The following is a 25081-nucleotide window of genomic DNA, read 5'->3' on the forward strand; positions in this document are numbered from 1 at the left end:
GAAGATTTCCAAAAAGGAAAGTGAGTTCCATCAAAATGGGGAACATTCCCACTATGGTTTATATGAGGCATGGGTGAAGTGTTTTTGGGATAGTCATGGTTGACTTCGTGATAGCTCCCTAGTGAGGCCGAAGCCGTACTAGAAGGCCCACTAGTCAAGTTCTTAAGCATGGCGGACATCTCCGCCATTTGGCTTTGTAGCTCATCCTCCTTTTTCTTCTTCTCGGCATCATATGCCAAGAATCTAGATTTCATCTCTTTAACCGAAAGGTTAGAGTCTTCATCTAGACCCTCGAATAGTTTATCCATCTCACTCTTAAGGCGGTGAAGCCCTTAATAAGAGTCCAGGCTCTGATACCAATTGAAAGTATAGAGATGGTAAACCTAGAGGGGGGTGAATAGGTTTCTACAGATTTTAATTCTTTCTTTGCAATATTAGGCTTTGCGGAATATAAAGGTGAGCCTAATGCAAACTAGGTGAAGCAACCTATATGAGGATACAACTAACTCGAGCACGAAGGCTCTCACGAAGCGATTAAATCACAAGTAAGGAGTTCGGTTAGAGATAACCGATAGCACGCGGAGACGAGGATGTATTCCCGTGTTCCCTTGCTTTGCAACAAGGTACGTCACGTTTGGAGGAGTGGAGGTCCCACGAAGGATTCCCCGCGCCACGAAGGCTCACCCTATTCTCCGGAGCCTATCCCACGAAGGAATAGCTCACTCACTTGTGGTAGACTTTGAGGTAGCCTCCAAACCTTCACAATCTTGCCCGGAGCAAATCCACGGCCCGGATGCTTCCGGACTCCTCTTGCCCACCTAGGGTTTCCAAGGAACCCTAGGAAGCAAGCTTCTCAATGAATACAAGGGGGAATGAGATTTGGCTTGGTAGAACGGTAGATCGGGTCCTCCTCTAACGATTCCCCGGAGGGATTTGAGTTTGGGTGGAGGAGGAGGGAGATCTGAGGCTTTTGGTGTTTCTAGCAATGGAGTAGGAGAGAGAGAGCTCAAGAACAGCTTGTAGTGTAGTGCCTAACTGTTCAGAGGTGGGAGAAGGCCTATTTATAGTGTTCTTCGAAATACGGCCGTTGGTCACTTGCCACATCAGCAGATTCGTCGAGGAACCCGGTCGACCGGATTTGGCGCCGGACAGGCCGGTCCACAGCCCGGTTAGACCGGGCCACAGACCGGGCCGGCCGGTTTCCAACCGGAGCTGGGACCGGGACTTGACCGGGCAGGCGTCTGAGGTTACTGGATGGCGCCCGGATGGCACAGGCGCAGAGGCCGGTTGCAGACCGGGCCGCCCGGTCTGGTGCCCGGTCCGACCGGGCCATGGACCGGAGCAGCCGGTCCGAACCGGGCTGGCGACCGGACGCCGACCGGAGGGCTTGCCCTTCTTTACTAGAACATGCCCGGATGGCACCGGTGCTGGGTCCGGTTGGTGACCGGGCTGTCTGGTGCCAGGGCCGGTCCAACCGGATCTGGGACCGGCCGTGCTCGAAAAACTTGCCGATTTTTCGTCGAATTGGGGGGTCTCCGTTGCCTTCTTGTTCCATTGCTACACCATCATACCTCTTTGGCTAATACCTGAAAGTCATATTGTAGACATGTATTAGTCCAAATACTCTAGCACGGTGTCATAGATACCAAAATAATGGATAAGGGTAAAATACCCTTACAGGACAAACCCTAAAGAAACGCCCGAATCTGCAATTTCAGCGGGCGTGTCCCGTTGTTGTTCGATTTTGCACGCCCTAATGCAAAGGTTGCACGCGTGGAGAAGCGCGGGAGATACCGTGTTGTCTTGCCCCATGCTCCCCACTTCCGATCGGCGGTTCCCCCTTTTCAAGTATTTCTTCAAAGAAGAGATTTGAGCTTGAGCTCTTTGATTTTCTCTACATTGTTAGTGACACCACAAGTACTAGAGGAAGTAGTAGCTTCATTAGTATAGCAACAAGGCAAAAATATAATTCATCACAAGATTTTGCAATACTATGAGTGGATGAATTAATAGGACTAGCACATGACAATATAGCATTTGAGAAGTAGTGCTAGTATCCACATGAGGCTCACAAGATCTTACCTTTAACATAATAGCCTCATGAGCTAACTTTAGCCAATCATGAGAGACTAGAAACCGGGCCTTACACAAATGTTGGGGCACACATCCAAAACTTAATTGGAGGCTCCCAACAAATTACCACAAAGGCCTAGAATCCGTCTAGGGTTCCAAGAACCCAAGAGTAACAAGCTTCTTGCTTTCACCACCACGAATCTTCGTGGAAAGCTCAAACCGATGCACTAAAAGCAATGACAAGAACATCACAAAGATGCTCAAATCCTTCTCTCTCGAATACCCAACAAAACTACAAAAGTTATGGGGGGAATAAGAAAGGAAGAACAAATAGGAGAAACACAAAGAACTCCAAGTTTTTCCAAGATCTAGATGTAGGTGGATCCCCTCACAAAGAGAGGAATTTGATTGGTGAAGATGTAGATATAGATCTCCTCTATCTTTTCTCTTAAATAGATGCAAGATTCATTGGAGGGAGAGATATCAAGCTCAAGGGGTCAGCATTGGGGGGGGGGGGGGGGCAAAAACGAGCTCAAGAGATAGGAAACATTGGGGAAGAAGACCCCTTCAATAGGGCAAGAGAAATCCGCCTGTTATGAACAAAACTCGTAATTACCGAAACTCCCGGTCTGGGTGAAGTAGGGCGCCCCCGGGATGCTCCCGGTATACTTTCTGCGAGCAAAAACATCATTTCCGGAACTTGGACAGAACTTGACCGGTACTACCGCCGGTAGTACCGGCCTCGAAGACCAGAACTTCCGCTCCAGTGAAATATCCAAATATCCCGGTATGAAAACTTCAATAACTTTTGCATCCGGACTCCGATTTCGATGATCTTGGGCTTGTTGAAATCACAACAACGAGCTCTACAATAATATGCATAGAAACATCATGGTCCAGCAATGTAAGATAGAAACAAATGAATACATGTTTTACCTATCTAAATACAAACCGGTAAAACCACCAATATCGAAAACACAATAGAGAATGCATATGAAATCCATTTTTGATGAACTAGACCTTGTCATGGAGATTAATACAAGCTCTAAATCCACTCATGGATAAGAACCAAATAAGAAATAAGAAAGATGATGCCAATGATGCAAAGGTTTGAGATCTATCTGAATGATACGATGAAGGGTCGTCAGAGTGCTGCTCGCGCGCTCGAGTGCCCCGGCAGCCTGTGCGTATTGCTACGCACGTGGCCCAGCGGACAAGGGCAGGGTGTGAAATTCATACTCCCTCTGTTTTTAGAAACTCTTCGTAACTTTTTTAAGATATGAATGAATCTATAGATAAAACATGTCTATATAGTTTTGTATATCTAGATAAAGTTAGAAAGATTTTTTAGAAACATAGGGAGTAGTTTTGTTTGCGAGGGTGTGAAATTCATACTTGTGAACCGTTAAACGCACCATGTCTACTTAGACTTAGGTTGAGCTGGCAAAGAGGACATGAGATGAGAATATATCTAGTGAGACTACATCTTATTTAATTCCATGATACCACTCTTCAAAATTTTAAATTTTAAATGTCAAAAAATTCAAAACCAATTTTTTTGGTGTTCACAAGATGCGTGTCAACATGGCTTGTAACTTTCATAACCAAACTCAAAATACCCTAACAAAAACAAAAATGAGAAATCAAGTATGAATAGTGTCACATAAAGAAAAAACACAACATGCCACTATTCACATATCATTTGTCTTTTTTGTTACTCTTTCTGTATTTTAAATTTGGCTGTGAAAAATCTAAAGATTGTAAACACGCATCTTGTCAAAATCCACAAAAAAATTTGAATTTTTTTGACAGTTACATTTTAAATTTCACTAGTAGAAAACTTGTCTTTCGTCCAACGCCTATCGGAGCTTTAGTCCCGGTTTAAAAACGAACCGGGACCAATGGGGGGCATTAGTCCCGGTTCAAACAGCGTAGGCTTTAGTTCCGGTTCGTTTGGACCCTTTAATCCCGGTTGGTATTACCAACCGGAATTAAAGGGGTGGCGACATGCTACCTCTGGGGCAAAAGACTTCAGTCCCGGTTGGTAATTCTAGGGGGGGGGGAAGGTGCGTGGGAAGGCAAAAAAACCTAGAAAACCTTTAGTCCCGGTTGGTAATACCCAGATTGGTGATATTCATTATTCACTTTGGTCAACAAAAGGAAAAGTGTTCGATGTCTACTTTCATAAGAATGGACCCATACCCAGATTTACACATAAACATATATCCATTCAAATGAAGGTCAACACTACCACGTACACTAACACAATTGCAGAAAAGGAACCATATCCATCTTGAAAAGAGAAGAGGGGAATCTAGGGAATGAGATGGGATCCATTCCAGTACTTTGCCCAATTTCAGTAAACGACCACAGGTACGTGGACAACGGCCTCTTTTCAACCAGCTCCTAGCACGGTTTGGCTGTTTGCATACGGGCTCCCATAAAACCTTTTTGACTTCATCTGATCTACAGTAAGACTAGCTAGCCAGGCGAGGTGATGGCTGTCGGCAAGATGATGAACTCCGTAGCACTCGTGTTTGTACAGTAATTTTCCTGCTGGTTTTATTTCCTTACCTTTGTCCATTACTCATTCACAATTTCACATGATCAATGGAATTTGGATGTGCATATATCTCATAGGTTAGTAAGGGTGGGTTGATAGATGGAGCTAGTTGAGAAGTACGCCTGAATGAAGTTTCTTGGACGTGACAGGGAGGAATATAATCTCAGTTGTGATTACATGTCCAAGAACAATGCCTCGATCGAGTTAGGATCTCGCTTTCGTCTTCTGCGAAGCAACTCATCCATCGCTATAAACAATTTGCAGCAGCTGCTATGCTTGTTTATCTCAAGGAAGTGGTTGGTCCGGCTGTCCGGCCCCAGCAGGGAATTCCCCGGCGACGAAAAGCACATATCTTTATCCATTGCATGTATGCTAATCGACTCCGTTAGCACACTAAGGACAGGATTAGCAAACTAATGAAGTGGCTAGCTTGTCAAAACCTGTCGACCGATGTTCCCTGGATTGGAGTTGAGCCGTCGTTCTCATGGAGAGCCCAACTCGATCGTCTGCTGACACGATAGGTTGATAGCTAGCTTTGTGCTGTCGCGCTCACAGATTCCAGGTGCCTTGTCGGTCACTGTGCTACTACGTTCTTCTTCCCTGGTGACAAATAGACACAACGGTCGTCGTAACAGGACAATCAAATGACGCAAGGCTTTGAACGTACGACGACGAGACAGGCGAGCCATGAAAAGTCGTCACCGGGAGAAGGTAGGTGGAACCGTGGAACTTTGGAAGGGACGATGATGCGTATAAAAAGGGGCAAGAAGATGAGCAGTGCGCGTCAGGTATTTTGTGCATGTGAGATCAGGGTGCCGCGTGCCGTTCGCCGACACCTTTTGAGGACAGAATCAGGGTGCCGCGAGACGTGATACATCAACCGAATGAAGGCAATCGGCAAGTGCAGATCGCTTGACCCGATCTGATCACGTCCGTGTTCGTATTGGAAGGGCTGGGCAGAAAAATCGATGGCCAAAAAACCGAGACAAAAAGACCAAAACCGAACCCGAGAAGACCGAGACAAGAAACACCCATAAAAACATTGGGTAGATAATTTTATAGACCAGACTTTGTTTGATCAATTCAGACATTATTTGCTAATAACCGAGTAGGCCGAACTGATCGCACTATTACGTGAGGCCACCCCAATCTCCGGAACCTTGTGATCTACATAAATTAGGGCTAAAACATCTTACATTTCTACACGGAGGGAGTACATAATACATAAACATGCGTGGAAAAACAAAGTCACATAATTCAGGTACCAAAAATGAAGCATTGCCAATTTAGCAAGGAGTGGTCTAATATGAACCGACAGTTGTGTCAATGACATGCCTAGCCCGCACTCGCCACAACGTCTTCGCGTTGCGTCCGGGGAATGACCGTTGTGTACCAGGGACGGTCTCAGGACGCTGCACACCATATTAGACCATGCTAAACCGAAACGGTGTTTGGGGCGTGTGGCTAGGCACGGTCTTGTGTCCGGCGCATCCAAAAGACTTTAGGTACGTGACTTGAGATGTTCTTATCTTGCAAGCGGAAGATGTGAGAATCAAGTAAGGTGAGCCACCGAGGTGGACTTAAAATATCAAATCATAAAAAATCATAAGTCGTAAGTCATAATTCACACCTTGTTGACGTCAGAAACCCCCTGGCGGGCAGAGATGGTCAACACGGTAGAGCCGGGAACAACTAGGGCTGCGGCTGGCCCCAGTCCCTCAGAGCGACGGCCCGCAAAGCCTCCTGGTCGCACGTCCGATGTTTATCACAAGGGTGTGCCACCTGACCTATACCTGGTCGTGAAGGTGTGGATGATGCCTCGCTTAGTTTCCTGCGGGGCACACACGTAAACGTTAAATACGAGCCTCGATCGGCTCTCGGGTTATCCCGTGAATCGGCTCAAAGAGCCGATCCACCCATGATCCGGACGAGGTGTCCGAATATATGGTGGTCCTGCTTGATCAAGATAAAGCTGATTAGATCTACGACGATTTGGGGTTTTCACCGCATAATCGGATCATCCTACTCACGATTGGGCCTCGCGCTCGCGTACGGTGACCGTAAGCCGATCCTAGACAGGGCCTAAAAACCAACACGAGGTTGATCCCCGGAACATCCTTTCTAGGGCTAGCAAACGCCACCCTACACGCCGCTGGATCCTGATGGCGTGTATTTCACACGTTCGTTGGGCAACCCCAAGAGGAAGGTATGATGCGCACAGCAGCAAGTTTTCCCTCAGAAAGAAACCAAGGTTTATCGAACCAGGAGGAGCCAAGAAGCACGTTGAAGGTTGATGGCGGCGGGATGTAGTGCGGCGCAACACCGGAGATTCCGGCGCCAACGTGGAACCTGCACAACACAACCAAAGTACTTTGCCCCAACGAAACAGAGTGAGGTTGTCAATCTCACCGGCTTGCTGTAACAAAGGATTAACCGTATTGTGTGGAAGATGATTGTTTGCAGAGAAAACAAGTAAAAACAAGTATTGCAGCAGATTTGTATTTCAGTATTAAAGAATGGACCGGGGTCCACAGCTCACTAGAGGTGTCTCTCCCATAAGATAAAAGCATGTTGGGTGAACAAATTACAGTCGGGCAATTGACAAATAGAGAGGGCATAACAATGCACATACATGACATGATAAGTATAATGAGATTTAATTGGGCATTACGACAAAGTACATAGACCGCCATCCAACCGCATCTATGCCTAAAAAGTCCACCTTCAGAGTTATCATCCGAACCCCTCCAAGCATTAAGTTGCTAAACAACGGACAATTGCATTAAGTATGGTGCGTAATGTAATCAACAACTACATCCCTCGGACATAGCGCCAATGTTTTATCCCTAGTGGCAACAAGACAACACAACCTTAGAACTTTCGTCACTCGTCCTGGTGTCAATGCAGGCATGAACCCACTATCGAGCATAAGTACTCCCTCTTGGAGTTAAAAGTAAAAACTTGGCCAGAGCCTCTACTAGAAACGGAGAGCATGCAAGATCATAAACAACACATGTATAATAACTTGATAATTAACATGACATGGTATTCTCTATCCATCGGATCCCGACAAACACAACATATAGAATTACGGATAGATGATCTTGATCATGTTAGGCAGCTCACAAGATCCAACAATGAAGCACAATGAGGAGAAGACAACCATCTAGCTACTGCTATGGACCCATAGTCTAGGGGTGAACTACTCACTCATCACTTCGGAGGCGACCATGGCGGTGTAGAGTCCTCCGGGAGATGATTCCCCTCTCCGGCAGGGTGCCGGAGGCGATCTCCTGGATCCCCCGAGATGGGATCGGCGGCGGCGGCGTCTCGCAAGGTTTTCCGTATCGTGGCTCTCGGCACTGGGGGTTTCGTCACGGAGGCTTTAAGTAGGCGGAAGGGCAAGTCAAGAGGCGGCACGGGGGGCCCACACCATAGGCCGGCGCGGCCAGGGGTGGGGCGGCGCCGCCCTAGGGTTTGGCCACCCCGTGGCCCCTCTTCGTCTCGTCTTCGGACTTCTGGAAGCTTCGAGGAAAAATAGGCCCCTGGGCTTTGATTTCGTCCAATTCCGAGAATATTTCCTTACTAGGATTTCGAAACCAAAAACAGCAGAAAACAAAGAATCGGCACTTCGGCATCTTGTTAATAGGTTAGTTCCGTAAAATGCACGAATATGACATAAAGTGTGCATAAAACATGTAGGTATCATCAATAATATGGCATAGAACATAAGAAATTATCGATACGTCGGAGACGTATCAAGCATCCCCAAGCTTAGTTCTGCTCGTCCCGAGCAGGTAAAACGATAACAAAGATAATTTCTGAAGTGATATTCCATCATAACCTTGATCATACTATTTGTAAACATATGTAGTGAATGCAGCGATCAAAACAATGGTAATGACATGAGTAAACAAGTGAATCATAAAGCAAAGACTTTTCATGAATAGTACTTCAAGACAAGTATTAATAAGTCTTGCATAAGAGTTAACTCATAAAGCAATAAATCAAAGTAAAGGTATTGAAGCAACACTAAGGAAGATTAAGTTTCAGCGGTTGCTTTCAACTTGTAACATGTATATCTCATGGATAATAGTCAACATAGAGTAATATAACAAGTACAATATGCAAGTATGTAGGAATCAATGCACGGTTCACACAAGTGTTTGCTTCTTGAGGTGGAGAGAGATAGGTGAACTGACTCAACATAAAAGTAAAGAGAATGGTCCTTCAAAGAGGAAAGCATCGATTGCTATATTTGAGCTAGAGCTTTTATTTTGAAAACATGAAACAATTTTGTCAACGGTAGTAATAAAGCATATGAGTTATGAAAGTTATATCTTACAAGTTGCAAGTCTCATGCATAGTATACTAATAGTGCCCGCACCTTGTCCTAATTAACTTGGACTACCGGATCTTTGCAATGCACATGTTTTGACCAAGTGTCACAATGGGGTACCTCCATGCCGCCTGTACAAGGGTCTAAGGAGAAAGCTCGCATTTTGGATTTCTCGCTTTTGATTATTCTCAACTTAGACATCCATACCGGGACAACATGGACAACAGATAATGGACTCCTCTTTTATGCATAAGCATGTGGCAACAATTATTATTCTCATATGAGATTGAGGATATGTGTCCAAACTGAAACTTCCACCATGAATCATGGCTTTAGTTAGCGGCCCAAAGTTCTTCTCTAACAATATGCATGCTCCAACCATGAAGGTGGTAGATCTCTCTTGCTTCAGACAAGACGGACATGCATAGCAACTCACATGATATCCAACAAAGAATAGTTGATGGCGTCCCCATAAACATGGTTACCGCTCAACAAGCAACTTAATAAGAGATAAAGTGCATAAGTACATATTCAATACTACAATAGTTTTTAAGCTATTTGTCCCATGAGCTATATATTGCAAAGGTGAATGATGGAATTTTAAAGGTAGCACTCAAGCAATTTACTTTGGAATGGCGGATAAATACCATGTAGTAGGTAGGTATGGTGGACACAAATGGCATAGTGGTTGGCTCAAGTATTTTGGATGCATGAGAAGTATTCCCTCTCGATACAAGGTTTAGGCTAGCAAGGCTATTTGAAACAAACACAAGGATGAACGGTACAGCAAAACTCACATAAAAGACATATGGTAAACATTATAAGACTCCATACCGTCTTCCTTGTTGTTCAAAACTTGATACTAGATGTTATCTAGACTCTAGAGAAACCAAATATGCAAACCAAATTAGCAAGCTCTAAGTATTTCTTCATTAATGGGTGCAAAGTATATGATGCAAGAGCTTAAACATGAGCACAACAATTGCCAAGTATCAAATTATCCAAGACATTTTAGAGTTACTACATGTAGCATTTTCCAATTCCAACCATATAACAATTTAACGAAGGAGAAACTTCGCCATGAATACTATGAGTAGAGCCTAAGGACATATTTGTCCATATGCAACAGCGGAGCGTGTCTCTCTCACATAAAGTGAATGCTAGGATCCATTTTATTCAAACAAAACAAAAACAAAAACAAACCGACGCTCCAAGCAAAGTGCATAAGATGTGGCCGAATAAAAATATAGTTTCAGGGGAGGAACCTGATAATGTTGTCGATGAAGAAGGGGATGCCTTGGGCATCCCCAAGCTTAGACGCTTGAGTCTTCTTAATATATGCAGGGGTGAACCACCGGGCATCCCCAAGCTTAGAGCTTTCACTCTCCTTAATCATATTGCATCATACTCCTCTCTTGATCCTTGAAAACTTCCTCCACACCAAACTCGAAACAACTCATTAGAGGGTTAGTGCATAATAAAAATTCACATGTTCAGAGGTGACACAATCATTCTTAACACTTCTGGACATTGCATAAAGCTACTGGACATTAATGGATCAAAGAAATTCATCCAACATAGCAAAAGAGGCAATGCGAAATAAAAGACAGAATCTGTCAAAACAGAACAGTCCGTAAAGATGGATTTTATTAGGCCACCAGACTTGCTCAAACGAAAATGCTCAAATTGAATGAAAGTTGCGTACATATCTGAGGATCACGCTCGTAAATTGGCGTAATTTTCTGAGATACCTACAGGGAGGTAGACCCAGATTCGTGACAGCAAAGAAATCTGGAACTGCGCAGTAATCCAAATCTAGTACTTACTTTTCTATCAAAGACTTTACTTGGCACAACAAAACATAAAACTAAGATAAGGAGAGGTTGCTACAGTAGTAAACAACTTCCAAGACACAAATATAAAATAAAGTACTGTAGTAAAAACATGGGTTGTCTCCCATAAGCGCTTTTCTTTAACGCCTTTCAGCCTAGGCGCGAAAGTGTAACTCAAGTAACATCAAGAGGCGAAGCATCAACATCATAATTTGTTCTAATAATAGAATCATAAGGTACCTTCATTCTCTTTCTAGGGAAGTGTTCCATACCTTTCTTGAGAGGAAATTGATATTTAATATTACCTTCCTTCATATCAATAGTAGCACCAACGGTTCGAAGAAAAGGTCTTCCCAATATAATGGGGCAAGATGCATTGCATTCAATATCCAAGACAACAAAATCAACGGGGACAAGGTTATTGTTAACCATAATATGAACATTATCAACTTTCCCCAAATGTTTCTTTTTAGCATTATCAGCGAGATTAACATCCAAATAACAATTCTTCAATGGTGGAAAGTCAAGCATATCATAGACTTTTTTGGGCATAACAGAAATACTTGCACCAAGATCACATAAGGCATTACAATCAAAATCTTTGATTCTCATTTTAATGATGGGCTCCCAACCATCCTCTAGCTTTCTAGGAATAGAAGTTTCAAGTTTTAGTTTCTCTTCTCTAGCTTTTATGAGAGCATTTGTAATATGTTTTGTGAAAGCCAAATTTATAGCACTAGCATTGGGACTTTTAGCAAGTTTTTGTAAGAACTTTATAACTTCAGAGATATGGCAATCATCAAAATCTAAATCATTACAATCTAAAGCAATGGGATTATCATCCCCAAGGTTGGAAAAAATTTCAGCAGCTTTATCACAAGCGCTTCAGTAGCTTTAGCAGCTTGAGTAATTTTGCGCGCTTTGCACTAGGAGTAGAAGCTTTGCTAACACCAATTATTTTATCATGGATAGTAGGAGGTGCAGCAACATATGAATCATTAGCATTGCTAGTGGTGGTAATCGTCCAAACTTTAGCTACATTTTCCTTTTTAGCTAGTTTTTCATTTTCTTCTCTATCCCACCTAGCACGCAGCTTCAGCCATTAATCTTATATTCTCATTAATTCTAACTTGGATGGCATTTGCTGTAGTAACAATTTTATTTTCAATATCCCTATTAGGCATAACTTTCGATTTCAAAAGATCAACATCGGAGGCAAGACTATCAACTCTAGAAACAAGAATATCAATTTTATTGAGCTTTTCCTCAACAGCATTTGTTAAAGGCAGTTTGTGTACTAATAAATTCTTTAAGCATGGCCTCAAGTCCAGGGGGTGTATTCCTATTATTGTTGTAAGAATTCCCATAAGAATTAGCATAACCGTTACCATTATTATAAGGATATGGCCTATAGTTATTACTAGAATTGTTCCGATAAGCATTGTTGTTGAAATTATTATTTTTAATGAAGTTTACATCAACATGTTCTTCTTGTGCAACCAATGAAGCTAATGGAACATTATTAGGATCAACATTAGTCCTATCATTCGCAAGCATAGACATAATAGCATCAACCTTATCATTCAAGGAAGAGGATTCTTCAACGAATTTACCTTCTTACCTTGTGGAGCTCTTTCCGTGTGCCATTCAGAGTAATTAACCATCATATTATCAAGAAGCTTTGTTGCTTCACCAAGAGTGATGGACATAAAGGTACCTCCAGCAGCTGAATCCAATAAATTCCGCGAAGAAAAATTTAGTCCTCGCATAGAAGGTTTGGATGATCATCCAAGTAGTCAGTCCATGGGTTGGGCAATTTTTAACCAGAGATTTCATTCTTTCCCAAGCTTGAGCAACATGTTCATTATCTAATTGTTTAAAATTCATTATGCTACTCCTCAAAGATATAATTTTAGCAGGGGGATAATATCTACCAATAAAAGCATCCTTGCATTTAGTCCATGAATCAATACTATTCTTAGGCGGAGATAGCAACCAATCTTTAGCTCTTCCTCTTAATGAGAAAGGGAACAATTTTAATTTTATAATGTCACCATCTACATCTTTATACTTTTGCATTTCACATAGTTCAACAAAATTATTGAGATGGGCAGCAGCATCATCGAACTTACACTGTGAAAATTGCTCTCGCATAACAAGATTAAGTAAAGCAGGTTTAATTTCAAAGAATTCCGCTCGTAGTAGCAGGTGGAGCAATAGGTGTGCATAAGAAATCATTATTATTTGTGCTAGTGAAGTCACACAACTTAGTATTTTCAGGGTTGGCCATTTTAGCAATAGTAAATAAAGCGAACTAGATAAAGTAAATGCAAGTAAACTAATTTTTTTTGTGTTTTTGATATAGCAAACAAGACAAGAAATAAAGTAAAACTAGCAACTAATTTTTTTGTGTTTTGATATAATGCAGCAAACAAAGTAGTAAATAAAATAAAGCAAGACAAAAACAAAGTAAAGTGATTGAGAAGTGGAGACTCCCCTTGCAGCCGTGTCTTGATCTCCCCGGCAACGGCGCCGTAAAATATGCTTGATGGCGTGTATTTCACACGTTCGTTGGGCAACCCCAAGAGGAAGGTATGATGCGCACAGCAGCAAGTTTTCCCTCGTAAAGAAACCAAGGTTTATCGAACCAGGAGGAGCCAAGAAGCACGTTGAAGGTTGATGGCGGCGGGATGTAGTGCGGCGCAACACCGAGATTCCGGCGCCAACGTGGAACCCGCACAACACAACCAAAGTACTTTGCCCCAACGAAACAAGTGAGGTTGTCAATCTCACCGGCTTGCTGTAACAAAGGATTAACCGTATTGTGTGGAAGATGATTGTTTGCAGAGAAAACAAGTAAAAACAAGTATTGCAAGCAGATTTGTATTTCAGGATTAAAGAATGGACCGGGGTCCACAGCTCACTAGAGGTGTCTCTCCCATAAGATAAAAGCATGTTGGGTGAACAAATTACAGTCGGGCAATTGACAAATAGAGAGGGCATAACAATGCACATACATGACATGATAAGTATAGTGAGATTTAATTGGGCATTACGACAAAGTACATAGACCGCCATCCAACTGCATCTATGCCTAAAAAGTCCACCTTCAGGTTATCATCCGAACCCCCTCCAGCATTAAGTTGCTAAACAACAGACAATTGCATTAAGTATGGTGCGTAATGTAATCAACAACTACATCCTCGGACATAGCGCCAATGTTTTATCCCTAGTGGCAACAAAGACAACACAACCTTAGAACTTTCGTCACATCGTCCTGGTGTCAATGCAGGCATGAACCCACTATCGAGCATAAGTACTCCCTCTTGGAGTTAAAAGTAAAAACTTGGCCAGAGCCTCTACTAGAAACGGAGAGCATGCAAGATCATAAACAACACATGTATAATAACTTGATAATTAACATGACATGGTATTCTCTATCCATCGGATCCCGACAAACACAACATATAGAATTACAGATAGATGATCTTGATCATGTTAGGCAGCTCACAAGATCCAACAATGAAGCACAATGAGGAGAAGACAACCATCTAGCTACCGCTATGGACCCATAGTCCAGGGGTGAACTACTCACTCATCACTCCGGAGGCGACCATGGCGGTGTAGAGTCCTCCGGGAGATGATTCCCCTCTCCGGCAGGGTGCCGGAGGCGATCTCCCGGATCCCCCGAGATGGGATCGGCGGCGGCGGCGTCTCTGGAAGTTTTTCCGTATCGTGGCTCTCGGTACTGGGGGTTTCGTCACGGAGGCTTTAAGTAGGCGGAAGGGCAAGTCAGGAGGCGGCACGGGGGGCCCAGACCATAGGCCGGCGCGGCCAGGGGTGGGGCCGCGCTGCCCTAGGGTTTGGCCACCCCGTGGCCCCTCTTCGTTTCATCTTCGGACTTCTGGAAGCTTCGTGGAAAAATAGGCCCCGGGCTTTGATTTCGTCCAATTCCGAGAATATTTCCTTACTAGGATTTCTGAAACAAAAACAGCAGAAAACAAAGAATCGGCACTTCGGCATCTTGTTAATAGGTTAGTTCCAGAAAATGCACGAATATGACATAAAGTGTGCATAAAACATGTAGGTATCATCAATAATATGGCATAGAACATAAGAAATTATCGATACGTCGGAGACGTATCAGATCCTCCAACCCTTTGTAAGGCCTAACTATTGCGGATGTTAAACTAATCCTTGATGAACAAGGAGCAACCGTAACGGATCAGATCTACTAAACTATGATCAAGCGGGGTGCCGCCCCTACACCTAAGATAGGTGTAAGGGCGGCTAGACGTGCAAGGGTCGCATAACGAAAGCATGTAAATCGAGGAACAATGCTAACCCTAACACATCTAAGATAACTACGTTGCTCGCCATCAAAAAGGCTTCGACACGAGCAACGCATGAACAACGTGGGCAGGCTTAGGCTGCCTAGATCGCAAGATGCGATCTAGGCAACATGGTGCTTACCGGTAGAAACCCTCGAGACGAAGGAGTTGGCGATGCGCCGAGATTTGTTTGTGGTTGAACGTTGGTTGTTGTTTATTCCATAAACCCTAGATACATATTTATAGTCCAAGGGACTTTCTAATGTGGGCGTGCACTAAACCGTGCACGAGATAAACTCTAACTTTTAATCTAGATACAATCTATTGTAATTAAAGATACGTGGGCAATCTAGCCCAAATTCTCCGAGCAAGGCCGCTTCGCAGATCTTCCACGTGTAATCTTCCAAGCCCATCTTGATCGCGGCCCACCTCCCGATTTAGCCAAAATCTGGTGATAACACATGCCCCCTCGGTTTTGGTAATGATAATTTCAAAACCACTCGTTTTTCCTCCGAGGGGTCATGTCGTGGCAGTAGCGGAACCGTCGCAAGTATGCTTCATCATGACGACTTGCCTTCCCAACTTCTCCGCACGATTTGACAGCTTTTGGCACCATGTCCTCGAAAACCGCTCGAAAATTAAATCCCCATCTCCTTTCATTTAACCGCATCGAACAGTTCTCCTCTTCATCCTCTTCGCATTAGCACTTCCAAAAAAACCCTCCTCTGCCACAATGTCTTCTTCCTCCTCCGCCTCGTCGGATCTTTCCACCCAGTCCTCTTCGTCTCGCGAGCCGACGCCGGAGCCGAACCCGGCGGAGGTCCACGCGGCCAACATCCGCCGCGCCATTGAGGTCGGGGAGGAGTCGAGCCATGACTTCTCCCTCTGGTTGGAGGATGACAAATCCTCGACGGATGGGGAGAGTGACCTCCGCTTCCTCGCCGACGGGGAATCGGAGGAGGAGAGCGATGACGACCGCTTCTCCTGGGACGACTTCACCACCTCCGAGGAGGTGAAGGAGGAGGAAGAGGAGGATGACGACGACGACAGCTTCCCCGACGAGCCGCCGGCCAAGCGCCATTGCCCCTGGCCGGGGAGTCTGAGTGACTTCGACGAGCCGACGACGACGACGACGACGAGGAAGACGAGGACAACGAAGGTCCCGCCGGCGGCCGCCGGAGCAGCCGACGACGAGCCGGCCGGGAGCAGCGCCGACAGCCGACGATGACGGCGACGACGAGGGCAGCAACGGCCCGTAGATAGGGCCCTTAGCATAGGATCGTAGCAGTGAGACGGGGCAATGTATCCCCTTAGTACTCCCTTTTGAGAGCAATCAGCTCTTCTGTGTAAGAAATCTGGTTTATCAATGAAGAAATTCCCCAATTTGATTTTGCCGATTTCCCTTAGGATAATTTAGCCGATTGTCCTTCGTGCTGATTCTGCCGATTGTCAATTTGGTCAAAGCCCGAAGTGAGCCGACGGCGCGCATCGGTCCCTCACGATAAATTTCGAGATAGATCCATCCGGACCCAAACTCCCGGTCAAACAAGGCCAAGCCATAATCGCGCAAATCCTAGGACTTGTAAATGCAGATCTCACAGATGGCATGTTAAACTTAGTGGCAAAACCCCCGAAATAATGTCCAGCCTCCTTATTAACTTTAAATTTCAGACATTCTTCTCGCCGCATTATCCTCTCCAAATTCCGCTCACTCAGCTCCAGCAGCTTTCCTTCTGCAATAATTCACCATCTTTCAAACGAGCTGTGATGAAGAGTGAGCCGATTTCGACAAAATCGGCTAAACCTTGAGGGCGAGCTGCCCCCCGAGCCTCGGCCAAGGCGAGGATAAAAAATGGACCAGCCTAATGGACCATCACCAGCCTTCCCAACTCGTGGCGCCGCATCAGCCGATTCCAACAAATCGGTTTCCCAGATCATCGACATTTCAGGGCGGGCTCGATCACGTCCAAGAGAGCTATCCCGCAGGGCCAACCGGCCGATCACCTTTCTTCCGTTGGCGGTCGATACTGTGGATGATCACCCACAGCTCCATGAACGAGGCTGACTTGCATGCCCACATTCCTCTGATAGTACTACCGAACCGGCAACCCGGCAACTTTGCGCACTTGTACTAAGGTCGATGACCGTGCATCGGCTCGCATCACGAAACACCTCAAAAGGGATCATTAAACCTCGATTATGAATCTAACCAGCCCATCTACCAGGCCGGCAATCTAGCTTCAGTGCGGTGTCTACGACAGAGCCCCGGGCTTGTCGCCGAATCGACCGGCATGCTGAAACCGATAATTTTGCAATATCAGCCCCATTCTTCAGACAAGTTGTGATGCAGAGCCAGCCGATTCCAACAAAATCGGCTTCCTGTAGCAAAGGATCCTTCGGGGTAAGCTGCCCCCCGAGCTTCAGTCGGGGCGAGAATAGAGCAGTGAGCCGACCACGTCGGTCATCCTCGGTTTCCAACTCGTAATGCAGCATCAGCCGATTCAACAAAATCGGTTCTTTAGAGTGAGGAAATTTCAGGGCGAGCTGCCCCCCGAGCTTCTTCAGTTCAATCCTTGCACCTGGCTGATCAGATCGGCTCATCACATTTGGCAGGCTGAGACAACTCCCGGCGGGGATATCTTTGAATCTCTGATGCCCTCCAAAACTCTGGACGTAACACCCCCTAGAAGTGACAGCTACCAAGTCACCACCTTGGTCAAAACGTTACAGTCGATTGCTTCGTCATCGGCTGTTCTCCTGGTCTTGGAAGAGATACGCTCCCCTCGTTAGGCTCATCCCTACCCTGACTTGCACGTTTATGCTTCCTTCGTTAGGCTGAACTTGAAGACTTGCCAACGGGAATTAGGGGTCCTTGAAGAGAAGATCCACTTCCTGCTCCATTGATCCTTAAGTCGATGCCTGCACATCGGCTGTGCTTAAAAAATTTCTGAATTTTCGGCCGATTTATGTATCGGCCCCCATACTCCAATACCCATCATCAAAGGATGAGACCCTTCTACTGCATATCCTCGTGTTTTATCCTTCTATGTGCCCCCCGAGCCGATTCTGTCAAGAGAATTGATGGCATCGGCTCTTCAGGGATTCCCTGTTGGATCGAATGTTGAACCTAGGCAGAATGTATGATGAGGATAACTTTGGCCGATTGCTGGAATCGGCCTCCACATTGCTTGCTCGATGAAGGCTTTGTAATGTTCCTTCCTAAACCTTTGGGGCCGATCACAAGGATCAGCCTTGCTACGTTTGTTCATCGACGTTTGCTTTGTTACACAGTCAGGCCTGTGGATAAAACCAGCCTAACCCCGTTCTTTGTCACGTCGATGCGCTCGCGAGCCGTCCGCATTGATGCCTCGAGAGTGGCTCTTGGCCCGATGTCTCCCAAACGTCCATGCCAGCTGTTGAAACCTCGACTGAATCATCTGCGTGGACGACTTCTACTTCATCTCCATCCCACTGTATCAGGCATTGGTGCATCATGGATGGAATGCAACAATTGGCGTGGATCCAATCTCTCCCTAGTAGGACAGCGTAGGTACTCTTGCTGTCGACGATAAAGAACGTCGTAGGGACAGCTTTTCCTTCCTACGGTCGATCCACATTCGGAACACCTTGTGCGTCGATGTTTGGCCGTTGAAATCGCTCGGTGTAACGTTGGTCTTGATCAGATCCGAGCTGGAGCGTCCCAACCGACGTAGCATGGAGTATGGCATAATGTTAATCGCCGCTCCGGTGTCCACCAACATCTTGTTGACAGGCTGCCCATTGATGTATCCTCGCAAGTACGGGGCCTTCGGATGCCTCGTAACTTCTTTCTTTCGGCTTCTCAAAGATGACCGGCCGTGGGCCGCAGACCTAATTGCGCCACGGGTGCTTCATATAACCTTGGAGCGCTAAACTCCGTTGGAAGAATGAAGACCATGTTTGTGCCAGCCCGATGTGTCATCATCGGCTTTCCTCTCGCTTGGGGCGCCACTCTTTTCTTTGTGGCCGACCTTCTTCGTCCGGGGTTCGCCGAATTTTGGCGGCCGGATCAGGCCGTGCCTTCCTTAGCGTGTGCGGTACAATCTTTCAGCCTTCTTCCAACCCCCGCGACGCCGAACCCTTCGCTTCGGGAATGGCCGAGCCCATCGGGGCACCACCGGGCCGATGATATTTGTCTTCTTCATCATCGTCCTCTAGTTCCTCGAGATCTTCCACCCGAGCGGACTCAAGCATGCTTGTTCCGAGGCGGGAGAGGCCCTAGACGCTTGAACACGGACACGTTAGCGGCATCCTTCTTCCTTTGTTTGCATTCTCGGCGCTTCTCGATTGTTGGCAATCGGCTCATTCCCGAGTCCCAGCAATGTTTGAAGAACGGACAGTCCCGAGTGCCGATCCATGTCATCCTGCCCCCTCGGCCTTCCTTCAGCGTGACGACTGTACCCGCCGTTGTTTCTATCATGCTGACGGTACCTCCTGTCCTCTGCATCGGACCGACAATTTCTCTCATCATCTACGTCATAGTGCCGACGTCGGTCGTACTGCTGCTCATATTTGTTGAGGAGGTGCTCGGAGAGTGGACGTTGATACCGCACGCTTCTCATTTCCTCCTCTGTCAGGTACCGTCTGTCATCATCTTGGGGCCGGTCGCGTGGATCGGCCTCCTCTTCATCCTTGCCACGGGAGTGGCCGCTTTCTGCTTCATCTCTGCCATGGTGGCTTGCAAGCCCTGCCATGTTGACGCCAAAGGAGAACTCTGGCTGGCATAAGGAGTGGCTGAGATCCACCATGTTGCCGCCAGGCAACGGTCGTGTGTTTTCATTGAGCTCGTTGCCGTGCGCGCGGGTCTTCTCAAAGGAGCCGATGAGTTCGGCTTCGAGGGTTGCCTTGATCTCGTGATGCTTCTTCTTGAGTTCATCAGGCAGATCCTCGTACTTGACCGGAGTGCTTTCCGCCATCTCGGATGCAGACGGCGATGTCGTGGATGTCGAAGGTTGTCCCACCGGGCGTGCCAGAATGTGTTGACGTCAGAAACCCCCTGGCGGGCAGAGATGGTCAACACGGTAGAGCCGGGAACAACTAGGGCTGCGGCTAGCCCCAGTCCCTCAGAGCGACGGCCCGCAAAGCCTCCTGGTCGCACGTCCGATGTTTATCACAAGGGCGTGCCACCTGACCTATACCCGGTCAGGAAGGTGTGGATGATGCCTCGCTTAGTTTCCTGCAGGGCACACCCGTAAACGTTAAATACGAGCCTCGATCGGCTCTCAGGTTATCCTGTGAATCGGCTCAAAGAGCCGATCCACCCATGATCCGGACGAGGTGTCCGAATATATGGTGGTCCTGCTTGATCAAGATAAAGCTGATTAGATCTACGACGATTTGGGGTTTTCACCGCATAATCGGATCATCCTACTCACGATTGGGCCTCGCGCTCGCGCACGGTGACCGTAAGCCGATCCTAGACAGGGCCTAAAAACCAACACGAGGTTGATCCCCGGAACATCCTTTCTAGGGCTAGCAAACGCCACCCTACACGCCGCTGGATCCTCCAACCCTTTGTAAGGCCTAACTATTGCGGATGTTAAACTAATCCTTGATGAACAAGGAGCAACCGTAACGGATCAGATCTACTAAACTATGATCAAGCGGGGTGCCGCCCCTACACCTAAGTTAGGTGTAAGGGCGGCTAGACGTGCAAGGGTCGCATAACGAAAGCATGTAAATCGAGGAACAATGCTAACCCTAACACATCTAAGATAACTACGTTGCTCGCCATCAAAAAGGCTTCAGTACGAGCAACGCATGAACAACGTGGGCAGGCTTGTGCTGCCTAGATCGCAAGATGCGATCTAGGCAGCATGGTGCTTACCGGTAGAAACCCTCGAGACGAAGGAGTTGGCGATGCGCCGAGATTTGTTTGTGGTTGAACGTTGGTTGTTGTTTATTCCATAAACCCTAGATACATATTTATAGTCCAGTGGACTTTCTAATGTAGGCGTGCACTAAACCGTGCACGAGATAAACTCTAACTTTTAATCTAGATACAATCTATTGTAATTAAAGATACATGGGCAATCTAGCCCAAATTCACCGAGCAAAGCCGCTTCAGAGATCTTCCACGTGTAATCTTCCAAGCCCATCTTGATCACGGCCCACCTCCTGATTTAGCCAAAATCTGGTGATAACACACCTCGATTAGCAACATAGTTAATAAGAGCTCCGTTTACGGTACGGAAGCAAAGAATGAGTCGATCGTGAGGCAGCAACAAAAACCCATCTAGGGTTCCGCCCCTCTCGTCGGTGACACCGTTGGTTTGCTCCGCCTCAAGTGGCCTCGGGCCTTGGAGGTGTGGCGAACCAGGACGCTCGCCCAGGACGCTCGCCGACGGGAGGTTTTCCGTTCTTTGTTTAGTCTTTTTTCAGTGTTTTCTTCGGGATGTTGAGGCGGCGGCTATGTCCTGAAGTCATAATAAGGTCCTCCCTGTTGTAACCTTGTTCCGGTGGTGCATCTAGCCCCACCGGAGGGCGCATGGAGTCTTGTGTCTAGCGGATCTCGCGGGATCTGGTTGGTTTTCGTGTTCGCTGGTGTGTTTTTAGACCAGTCTCTTCCGATCTACGATTCTCATCAATAGCGATGGTTGCGGCTCTGGTGCACTGGTCCTTCGGGGCCTTAGCTCGATGACTTCCTGAATATTTGTTACAATAATCTCTATTACGACAAGCTTTGCCCGGCTCTGACGATGAAGGGGCAAGAACGACGTTGCGCATTCAGCCCGTGCTAGTGTTTGTAGTCGTCACTAGGTGGTCCAAAGAACTATTTGTAATTTTGTTTACTTTTAGGACCCTCTGTACCACTATTGATGATTTTTAATAGTCGGTGAAATTTCGCAAAAAAAAGAGCTCCTTTTGTTTACAAATATAAAATGTTTTAGACACTTTAAAGTAAACTAGATACACACCATAGTGAGTGAATCTACACACTAAAAATAAATTAGATACATGCAAAAATAGATGAATCTACTAAAAGCCAAAACATCTTATATTAGTGAATGGAGGGGGTATATAGAAATTGTGTAAGATTTAGATTCTAGGAATTTTTCATAAACTACTTATTTGATTCATAAGAACATATTCTATCAAAAGTAATTCTATAGATGAAGCTTGTATTGCAAATTCTATAGGAACAAAACATTAGGTCACACCTTATAAAAATTCTACTTCTTCTAAGAAAATGATAACATAAAGGATAGCTAGAAAAAAAACTACAAGCCGTCAAAGATTAATGCTAGTAGCAAAAAGGTAAAGGGAAAACAAATACATACACAATATGAACGGTAAGATCTACCATCGAGGAATTATCACACATGGATAAAATAGAGGGTTGACGTTGTATTGGAAAATAAACATAATATATATGCTTTGATATGTTCTAAAAATAATCTGTACCAACAAATATATATCCCGTTCAATAAAAGATGTCAATCTCTATGGGCTATTACAGAGAACTATTCCATCCAACAAGGCGTATAAGGAAAAGATGCTCTGATAAATCCATGTCGAGTAATCCCGTGGTAATGCTTTGGGCATAAGTTACCAAGGTGTTGAATCTTGGAGGTATTTAAATGATATGCCAGTCCTCTACTCAAATCTGCACTAAGGAAGACAATTTCTTTGAAAGGATGAAATCCAAGGATTGAAATTCCACCGTTGAATTTGTCCACCAAATCTTTTGCGTCCCCTCCTCCTCATCATCATCAGAGTCCCATCTGAAATTGCCTTCTACTACCGTGGTGCCATCGTCACCGTTAACATTGATATACTCTTCGTTGTTGTAGTTAACATCTTGCAAGATCCAGGGCCCATAAACTTGTTGGCCGTCGTTTAGCAGTAGATTGAAGTGCCTATCATGCTCCAACTCCCACTTAGTATAAGCGCATGATTCGTTGAGAACCCATACCTGAAGTCGGTATGAATCTTTAATTGATGCGTAATACACACCCTTTCTAGATTTTCCGAGGTGATGCATAATTTCGCAGCTCTCGGGTTCAAGATCTCCAGGTGGTTTAATTACTTGGATTGTGTTGCTTGATAACGATAACCTACAAGAAGTCATATGGTTAGCCGACATGTCAATAAATAAATGAAAACTGACTTAAGGGATGAGGCTCGGAAAATAAGTAGGTGTACCTCATAACAAAACCTTTTTGGCATCGCACATAGAGTGCGCCATGCCAGTAGACGGCGGTGGAATCATTCCCTATATCTGCTATCCCCAATTCAAGAACGGTTCCTGCAGCCTCTCCTACCCGAGAGAAAGCTTTTTCCTCCCATCGCTTGGTGAACGATGAGAAGACACGCAGCACACACGATGATGGCGGCCATTCCAATTCAAACATTGCCGGGTCAACCATGTTCAACGGGTACTCGTCCGGTTCTATGTCAAGCTCGATGTAGGGAACACGAGGTAGGAGAAGGACTTGATAGTGAGGCGACAGCGTAGGATCATATGCAAGGTAGGCATCATGGATGAAGCACTCCATCCCCGGTGTTTTGGGCGGCGACGGCGGCAAAGGTGCCCTCCACCCCGTGGCCGGGTTTGCCACCGTGTCGCGGACCAGGAGAAGGCCGTTGCAGTGAGCTTGCATGGTGAGGTAGATGAGCTCTTTCTCTTGGATCCCGGGCCCCTCGGACGGAGAGGGTGATGATGGGCGGGAGAAGAACTCTGAGTACCTGAGGTCGTTGAAGTTGATGAAGAAGCCGGCCAGCGAGTGCGGGAGGAGGTCGGCGCGAAGGATGCGGCGAGCGTCGATGGTGTCCCGCCAGGGCTTGCAGACGCACCGGGACGTGGCGAGGTCGCGCGGAGCGAGGCGGGCGAGGACGGCCGCGAGCACGTCGTCAGGCAGCAGCTGCGTCTGGTCGCCATGCTCTTCCATCTCGCGCTCTATCCGTTCGATCGGCTACTCGGTTCGGTTCTTGCTTTGGGTGGGTCGTGTGGACACTCCTCTTATAGCGGATGGGGTCGTGTCGCAAGTCGACCCGAGTCGGATCCAGCTAGGACAGTGTTCATTGTTGGAGACGGAGTCGGACTCGGCACCCTAAACGAAAACGCGCACGCGGCGTCGCTCCGTCGTGGCCACTGCGGCGGCGTTCGCAGCCTGCGCCGGCGCCGGGGACCTCGCGCTGGCCAGGGAGGTGCACCGGCGCGTCCTCATCGCGGGGTGGTCTCGACGTTGTCGCGTGCAACGCGCTCTTCGACATGTACGCCAAGCACGGCGGCCGCGCTCCGGTGCTTGCGGACCATGCATGGCGCCGGCCAAGAACGTGGTGACCTGGAACACGCGTGCGTCGGCGAGCCCCAGGAGGCGCTGGCTCTGTTCCGGGAGATGCTGCAGAAGCAGGGCGCGCGTCCTCGGCTCGTGCGCGCTCCAAACCGGCAGGTGGGCTTCATTTCCTTCTTCTTGACATCGCTATATATTCCTCATATGTAGATCTAGCTAGTCTTCATCTCCTTCACCTCCTGCTGCTTGACATAGCTAGTCTTCTCCTGCTTCATCTTCGTTTCCGCTTTTTCACCTCTCCGTCGAGCACTTTCCACACCCTTTTGGTTGCTGACACTAACCAAGGAGGGATGGGTGACAATGGGACCCCCAAACGACAGAGGACTGGGAGAAATGACTCTGATGCAGGTTCTCAGTCTGCTCCCCCCAAAATTACTAACAACTCTGACATGAATATTGGTTTAACTAGGCAAACTGCTGCTGCAATTTATGTGACTTCTGGCAGGGACAATGGGAAGAGGAAATTATTTGAGTTGGACTCCTTGAGTAGCACAGAGAAAGTTGTTGAGGCTGGTACATCCAGTTCCTTTCCTTCCTCCAACAGAAAAGATACTCCTGAAACTTTGTCTGATGTTCATAAGTCTGTGGTTGATGCGTTTGCCCCATCT

At 46.4% G+C, this 25081-nt stretch overlaps 1 protein-coding gene across 1 annotated transcript in view; it reads right to left on the reverse strand.

Moving 5' to 3' along the window:
- LOC124648383 overlaps positions 1 to 24068 on the reverse strand; it is a 58516-nt gene extending 34448 nt beyond the window's left edge. The window contains exons 1-2 of the mRNA XM_047188162.1: positions 23323 to 24068; positions 22912 to 23234 (exon numbers count right to left, since the gene is read on the reverse strand). Of these exons, the coding sequence (XP_047044118.1) occupies positions 22912 to 23234; positions 23323 to 24068 (1069 nt within the window). The remainder of the gene's footprint in view (positions 1 to 22911; positions 23235 to 23322) is intronic.
- Between the last annotated feature and the right edge of the window lie 1013 nt (positions 24069 to 25081).

This window comes from Lolium rigidum, chromosome 4 (genome assembly GCF_022539505.1).
Source record: "Lolium rigidum isolate FL_2022 chromosome 4, APGP_CSIRO_Lrig_0.1, whole genome shotgun sequence".
NCBI lineage: Eukaryota > Viridiplantae > Streptophyta > Magnoliopsida > Poales > Poaceae > Lolium > Lolium rigidum.